General features: G+C 36.1%; 1 protein-coding gene across 1 annotated transcript; it reads right to left on the minus strand.

Moving 5' to 3' along the window:
- LOC129759939 (uncharacterized protein K02A2.6-like) lies at positions 1-4179 on the minus strand. The gene has a single exon (XM_055757514.1). The coding sequence runs from the start codon at positions 4177-4179 to the stop codon at positions 1-3; it is 4179 nt and encodes a 1392-aa protein (XP_055613489.1).
- Positions 4180-8610: the final 4431 nt, after the last annotated feature.

The following is an 8610-nucleotide window of genomic DNA, read 5'->3' on the forward strand; positions in this document are numbered from 1 at the left end:
CTAGAGATTGAGTCTCTGGGGAGGTTTAATCACTCTTGTCGAACGCCTTGGAGGCGTAGCACTATCACTAGCTGGTGACACCGTTGAAGTTCCTGGTCGTTGAAGGGACCCTGGTCGTATTCCACCTACTGCAGCACCGCCTGGTACTTCGGAGGCAGCACTTGCCGCCAAAGGATCACTGGTGTTTACCACCGAAGGAACAGCAGCCCTTGTTGTTTCGGAATTTGCAGCAGCACCTTGCATTGTCGGACTTGCAACTCTAGGTACCGCACTTTCAGTAACCGGATGATATTCGGCGCCTTTCTCCAGCCTAGGACGATCCACCGATTCAGGAAGATTGTTGCCTACACCAACCACATGATCAATATGGCGTTCCCAAAGACGACCGTCATCGAGGCGAACAGAATAACGCAGCTTTCCAACTTTTTCGATGATTCGTCCAAACTTCCATTTGTCTTTGGACAGGAAGTCTCGTACTCTCACACGGTCACCGTCTTCAAACTGCCGCACAGCATAATTGGTAGGCGCAATGATCTCATTTTTCGGCAACATAAGATCTAGTCTTGAACGTATTTGTCTACCGAACATTAACATGGACGGCGATTGGCCTGTAGTTGGATGCAGCATTTTGCGATAGGTAAGCAAAATATTGGATAATTCCAGGTTAAGTTGAGACTTGGAGCACTTCAGAGCTTTAAGCTTCTGTTTGAATGTTTGAACGTAACGCTCAGCTTGCCCATTGGTAGCTGGGTGGTAAGGTGCACCCATCTTATGGACTACACCGTTCATTCTGAGGAATTGTTGAAACAGATCCGACGTAAACTGCACTCCGTGATCGCTAACAAGTACCGAAGGTATCCCAAAAGTGCTAAAAATCTCACGGCACATTATCACTGTACTTTCGGCTGTGGTCGATTTGCAGACTTTGATCTCCGGCCACTTACTGTAGGCGTCAACGAGTATAAAGAAGTAGGTGTCGAGGAACGGTCCAGCGAAGTCAACATGAACCCTCTGGAAAGGTTCAGTAGGAGTTTCCCAACAATGAAGTCTCATCTTAGCGGGTTCCGGGCGTACAGCTTGACAATCAGCGCAGTTGAGGATCATCTCTTCTATTGCTTGATCCAACCCGACCCACCAACAATAGCCCCTGGCTAAGGATTTGGTACGTGTTGTTCCAAAGTGAGTAGAATGCAGCTCTTCTAATACCCGTTTCCGGAGGGGTGGGGGCACGTAGACTCGGATTCCTCGTAGTAGACAACCTTTCTGTAATGAGAACTCAGTTTGATCTACTCCAAAGCGATCACGACCTTGAACTTGTTGGCCATGTTTGATTCCCTGTATAAGGATACGTACCGTCTGATCTTCGGCTGTAGCTTGGGCGAGTTCGGCTGGAGTTAATGGAAGCGTATCGATTTGATTCATTTCGATCACATCCGTCTCCTCAATCATTTTGTCAGGATCAGTATCTTTTACTGGAATCCGAGATAAAGCATCTGCATTACCATGATCTGCAGATTTCCGGAAGCGTATTTGATAGTCGAACGATTGCAGGTAGGTTGCATAATGTTGCATTCGAAGAGCAGACATGACTGGCAACCCTTTATGCTCTCCGAAGATTTTTGTAATCGCTTGGTTGTCTGTTATCAGAGTGAAGCTTCGGCCATACAAGAATTGAAAAAATTTCTTGACACCGAATATGATGGCGTACGCCTCTCTGTCCACTTGCATGTAGTTTTGCTGTACCCGGTTCAATGTTTGGGACGCGAATTGTATCGGACGTTCCGTACCGTCTGCGTAAATGTGGCTCAATACAGCTCCGACCCCATACGGAGAGGCGTCCGTGGCTAGCAGCAGGGGCAGATCGGGTGAATAATGCACAAGACAATTATCGGACTGCATCTGTGACTTCACGTTCTTGAAAGATTCTTCACATTTTTTATTCCAGTCGAAAGGAACGTCGTTCTTAAGTAAATTATTCAAAGGATACAACACAGTACTCAGATTTTCAAAGAAGCGCCCATAATAATTTATTAATCCGACAAACGACCGAACCTCGTCCTTGTTTTTGGGTCTTGGCATATCTTGGATGGCTTCGATTTTCTTGTGTATTTTGTGGATTCCTTCTTTGTCAATCAAGTATCCACAGTATTCTATCTTCTTCACAAAAAAATCGCACTTCGATCTATTCACTCTAATATTCCGGTCATTCAATCGCCGGAGAACTTGCTCAAGGCGCAGCAAATGTGTTTGGTCATCTGGTCCGGTAACCTTGATGTCGTCGAGGAAAACACTGACACCCTCGATGCCTTGCAAAATACTTTCCATCTGGCGTTGCCAAATTGCAGGAGCCGATGCAACACCATACATAAGGCGGTTTGGCCGGTACAATCCTCGATGAGTACTCAGTGTCAAAATTTCTCTATCCTCTGGATCGACTTCCAGCTGCAAGTAAGCTTGAACGAGGTCGATTTTTGAGAATTTATCGCCACCAGCTAAAGAGGCAAATAACTCGTCCGCAGTAGGCAACGGATGTTTATCCACCACAAGGTTCGGGTTAACCGTCTGTTTGTAGTCCCCGCAGATGCGAACTCGGTTATGGGACTTTTTCACCGGAACTATAGGCGTAGCCCAGTTGCTCTGGTTAACTTTAGTAAGTACGCCCTCGGCAACTAGGGAATCCAATTCTTCTTCGACCACTTTCTGCATGTTAAACGGTATTTTCCTTGCCTTCAAAAACACTGGTTTCGCATCTTTCTTCAGCGGTAAAGAGGCTTGCACTTTAGAAATTTTTCCGATCGAATCATCGAACACTTTTGGATATTTATCCAGCACTTTTTGCAGGGCGGCATTCCAGGGGGTAGCAGCAACCAAATTCACTTCACTCGCGCGTGGAAGTATCTTGTTCCAATCGACGGTCATTTTCTTTAACCACTCGCGCCCGAGAAGTGGATGTTTTCCGGAATCCACAACGTAAAGGGGAAGAGTTTCACTGTTTGTTCCAACTTTTACGAGCACTTCGAGAATACCCAAAACTTTAATGCTGGTATTACAGTAGCTTACGAGATTCGTATCACAATTGTTCAAACGTACACTTGGCAACAGTTTTTTCCAGCATTGGGCATTAATGATACTGACCGGCGATCCAGTATCGACTTCGAACCGAATTTCCACGTCGTTTACGCGAACGTTTAACCAGATTTTGCCATATCGCGGCATCTTGTCCACGTTACAAACTTCACGAATTTCAATACTACCAGAATCTTCACTATCGGAATCATTGTCAAGATAGTTTGCATGTACTTTGCCAGATTTCTTCCCAGCGGATTTGGCCATACAAACTTTCTCCAAATGTCCTTTTTTTCCGCAGAACAAACACAATGTATTTTTATATTTACACTTATTTGCAAAGTGCAGTTCGTCTCCGCAACGGAAACAAGAAGCTTTTTGATTTTCCGATAAGGACTTTTCCCTACAGTTTTTATTCGCACTTTTGATGTTGCCCTTTGATCGTTGCACAGCGTTTACATCTTGTCGTGATGAGTTCCCTTCTATTTCTGCTCCACTTTTCCGAGACAGCTCCATACTCACAGCAATGTCACGAGCCTGCTGGAGGGTAAGGTTTCGAGTTTCTAGCAATCGAGCTCGAATATCACTCCGCTTGACTCCAAATACCAGCTGATTCCGTAATGCACGTTCGAGATAGTTGAATCTAACGAAATCGCATGACACTGCTATTCGTCGGAGGGCAACCAAATAATCATCAACTGATTCTTCCGGAGAAACTGCATCAGCATCACCTTGATGGCGATTGATGAAACGAAAATTTTCAGCAACTTCGAGGGGCTGGGGATTGTAGTGTGCTTCCAAAATGCCAACGATTTCCTGGAAGGTTTTTGCACGGGGAGCATCCGGAGCAATCCTGTCGCAAATGACGTCATAGGTTTCCGGTCCCATATGGTGGAGCAGCAAATTCCTCCGCATCTCTTCGTCTCTTACACCATGAATCCACATCGCTGTTTCTAATCGCTCAACCCATCGAGTCCATCGTAATTTGTTTCTGTCGAATGGATCGATCGCAAAGTGAGGGGGAGCGGCAAACGCATCAGCGCCCGAGGCAGCAGCAGAAGCCCCAACAGCAGCAGCAGCATTTCCGGTACGTCCGGATCGTACATTCTCCATTCTCGTCGCCAGAACTGTTGTGACGGCAGAGAAATTACACACAACAGTTAACTACTTAACTATTAACTTTATTATTCGGAGCGTGGTTTTACAATGATCGTTTTCATTTTCGATCCCCAAGATGTACATACTCAATACGGTTTGTAGAAGACAGACCGCCAAAGATATTTAACAGGGTGGTACATATTATTTGTATGATATAACAATGCGTTTAAAAGGCAAACCTCGTTACAAAAGATGCAATTATATGGCGATGTCATTGTATAGACTTTTTGAACATTGCGGCAAACAAATTCAGAATGATCCTTATCTACAGCCGGCAAAAAGGTTATCCAGCCTGTAGGTTTGCTGCTGTTTTGCAAATTTCTGACGGTGAATTATTTTTGCTGTACTCTCTTTTCTCGAATGCTATTTCAACCAAGTGGATTTGAATCTAACCAAACATTTGAATTTTATGGTCATTTTTGTCATTTTTGTCGTTTTTGTCATTTTTGTCATTTTAATTCTTTTTGTCATTTTTGTCATTTTTGTCATTTTTGCCATTTTTGTCATTTTTGTCATTTTTGTCATTTTTGTCATTTTTGTCATTTTTGTAATTTTTGTAATTTTTGTAATTTTTGTCATTTTTGTCATTTTTGTCATTTTTGTCATTTTTGTCATTTTTGTCATTTTTGTCATTTTTGTCATTTTTGTCATTTTTGTCATTTTTATCATTTTTGTCATTTTTGTCATTTTTGTCATTTTTGTCATTTTTGTCATTTTTGTCATTTTTGTCATTTTTGTCATTTTTGTCATTTTTGTCATTTTTGTCATTTTTGTCATTTTTGTCATTTTTGTCATTTTTGTCATTTTTGTCATTTTTGTCATTTTTGTCATTTTTGTCATTTTTGTCATTTTTTTTCATTTTTGTCATTTTTGTCATTTTTGTCATTTTTGTCATTTTTGTCATTTTTTTCATTTTTGTCATTTTTGTCATTTTTGTCATTTTTGTCATTTTTGTCATTTTTGTCATTTTTGTCATTTTTGTCATTTTTGTCATTTTTGTCATTTTTGTCATTTTTGTCATTTTTGTCATTTTTGTCATTTTTGTCATTTTTGTCATTTTTGTCATTTTTGTCATTTTTGTCATTTTTGTCATTTTTGTCATTTTTGTCATTTTTGTCATTTTTGTCATTTTTGTCATTTTTGTCATTTTTGTCATTTTTGTCATTTTTGTCATTTTTGTCATTTTTGTCATTTTTGTCATTTTTGTCATTTTTGTCATTTTTGTCATTTTTGTCATTTTTGTCATTTTTGTCATTTTTGTCATTTTTGTCATTTTTGTCATTTTTGTCATTTTTGTCATTTTTGTCATTTTTGTCATTTTTGTCATTTTTGTCATTTTTGTCATTTTTGTCATTTTTGTCATTTTTGTCATTTTTGTCATTTTTGTCTTTTTTGTCATTTTTATCTTTTTTGTCATTTTTGTCATTTTAGTTCTTTTTGTCATTTTTGTCATTTTTGTCATTTTTGTCATTTTTGTAATTTTTGTCATTTTTGTCATTTTTGTCATTTTTGTCATTTTTGTCATTTTTGTCATTTCTGTCATTTTTGTCATTTTTGTCATTTTTGTCATTTTTGTCATTTTTGTCATTTTTGTCATTTTTGTCATTTTTGTCATTTTTGTCATTTTTGTCATTTTTGTCATTTTTGTCATTTTTGTCATTTTTGTCATTTTTGTCATTTTTGTCATTTTTGTCATTTTTGTCATTTTTGTCATTTTTGTCATTTTTGTCATTTTTGTCATTTTTGTCATTTTTGTCATTTTTGTCATTTTTGTCATTTTTGTCATTTTTGTCATTTTTGTCATTTTTGTCATTTTTGTCATTTTTGTCATTTTTGTCATTTTTGTCATTTTTGTCATTTTTGTCATTTTTGTCATTTTTGTCATTTTTGTCATTTTTGTCATTTTTGTCATTTTTGTCATTTTTGTCATTTTTGTCATTTTTGTCATTTTTGTCATTTTTGTCATTTTTGTCATTTTTGTCATTTTTGTCATTTTTGTCATTTTTGTCATTTTTGTCATTTTTGTCATTTTTGTCATTTTTGTCATTTTTGTCATTTTTGTCATTTTTGTCATTTTTGTCATTTTTGTCATTTTTGTCATTTCTGTCATTTTTGTCATTTTTGTCATTTTTGTCATTTTTGTCATTTTTGTCATTTTTGTCATTTTTGTCATTTTTGTCATTTTTGTCATTTTTGTCATTTTTGTCATTTTTGTCATTTTTGTCATTTTTGTCATTTTTGTCATTTTTGTCATTTTTGTCATTTTTGTCATTTTTGTCATTTTTGTCATTTTTGTCATTTTTGTCATTTTTGTCATTTTTGTCATTTTTATCATTTTTGTCATTTTTGTCATTTTTGTCATTTTTGTCATTTTTGTCATTTTTGTCACTTTTGTCATTTTTGTCATTTTTGTCATTTTTGTCAGTTTTGTCATTTTTGTCTTTTTTGTGATTTTTGTGATTTTTGTGATTTTTGTCATTTTTGTCATTTTTGTCATTTTTGTCATTTTTGTCATTTTTGTCATTTTTGTCATTTTTGTCATTTTTGTCATTTTTGTCATTTTTGTCATTTTTGTCATTTTTGTCATTTTTGTCATTTTTGTCATTTTTGTCATTTTTGTCATTTTTGTCATTTTTGTCATTTTTGTCATTTTTGTCATTTTTGTCATTTTTGTCATTTTTGTCATTTTTGTCATTTTTGTCATTTTTGTCATTTTTGTCATTTTTGTCATTTTTTTTCAATTGAGTGCTTATTATAATAAGTAGCAAAAGTTCTTTAAGGGGGGGGTAGGTTCTAACGGGTAAAAAAAAACACCATTTTCACGATTTGTTTCTAGAGCTATCGTTCAAACAAATGTATTCAAATTTTTTGCATTATACAAAGCATTGTTAAAAGATCATTTAGCAATTTTTTCTTAGAAAAAAATATTGAAAAATGAGCCGGCGACGGAGCATTTTCGAGGATGCCTTTTAGAAAACAGGATTTGCGGTGGACACTGTATCTCAGCACAGAATCATCTGAAATCAAAAAATCAGAGCAAAATATTTTTAATAGATGTTTTTCTGGACCCCAACGTTTTTATTTTACTTAAAACATTTTTTATGAAATTTTTGTGGCTGTTTGAAGTAAAAACTACGATTTTTCACGAAAAAATCCGCCATTTTTAATCTGTAAAATCTCCCCAAAGTAAAAAAATCAAAAAAGAAAAACGTTGGGGTCTGGTATTTTACATGTAGAAAATGTGTTCCAAATTTGAAAAGAATCGGATAAGTAGTTTTCAAATGACGATGTCCACGGACTTTAAAATTGTGCTTTCGAGAAAAACGCGTTTGAAGTTTCTGCTCTTGCTTTCTTGCAGTATTAGATAGGAGGAGATAAAAGCCTATAACTTCTACAGGTTTGCTTCAATTGACTTGGAAATTTGACACAACATTCTTGAAATGTTTTACAATAAGAAAATAAGAAGAAAATAAAAAATCGATTTTTTGAAAGTGTTAGACCCTACCCCCCCCCCCCTTAAGTGATTGTTGGCAAAATAATAAATATTTTCATAAACGCGTGTTTTAACATTAAAAAAAAAATCATTGTTGGTTTCAATTAAAGTGTACAAATAGCATTAATTTATGTCAGAAAATTGCTGTTTAGCAATCCAAAAAAAGAAGAATGGCTCAAAAACAGCTTTCCAAATTTATACAAACGGTTTCCGATTATTTATAAGCCCCTTCGGTTGATTTGTTCGGTTTATTTTTTCTCCGTGTATAATTTTTGTTTTTCAACCACTGATGACTAAATCTAGACGAAGTGTATTTTAATAAACAATAACACGCTCGTTCATGTCAAATCATTTCATGAATATTTAAAACCATCTCATGAGTTTTTATTCAATTTCATGAATAAAATTAATATGTCCTACCAAATTGCAGAATTCAGGAGAGTTAACTGATCTCCTTTAAAAAAGAATATTTAATGAAAATATAAAAATAATAGTTTTGTAGGCTAATGCAACTTCTGAATCAAAATAATTCATCTTTTTTTAAACGCTTGATTCTTGTTTTGTTAACCTCATAAAAATGCATCACTATAATTTTGAATTTAAATGATATTACGTCATAATATATTATATTGAAAACAGACAAAATATTTTTACTAACCGCAAATGTTTCAAACGGTTTACAAATTATTGAAAAACGGTGGAAATCAGGTGAGCGTGTTGAGTAAACATTTTTCCGAATTTGATTGTCCCGAAACGAGCGTTTGCAACCTGTTGATGTTTTTTAGCTGTTTTGTAAACAATAAAATTTCCTGAACTCCGCATTTATCGAGCAACGAAAAATCTAAAATGCCGGAAGAATTCATCCGTTCGAACCGTGAAATCTACGATCCCAC

This window comes from Uranotaenia lowii, unplaced genomic scaffold (assembly GCF_029784155.1).
Source record: "Uranotaenia lowii strain MFRU-FL unplaced genomic scaffold, ASM2978415v1 HiC_scaffold_331, whole genome shotgun sequence".
NCBI lineage: Eukaryota > Metazoa > Arthropoda > Insecta > Diptera > Culicidae > Uranotaenia > Uranotaenia lowii.

Excerpts from the sequence above, each read along its gene's own strand:
- LOC129759939 (XM_055757514.1), bottom strand. The coding sequence starts at position 4,179 with ATGGAGAATGTACGATCCGGACGTACCGGAAATGCTGCTGCTGCTGTT.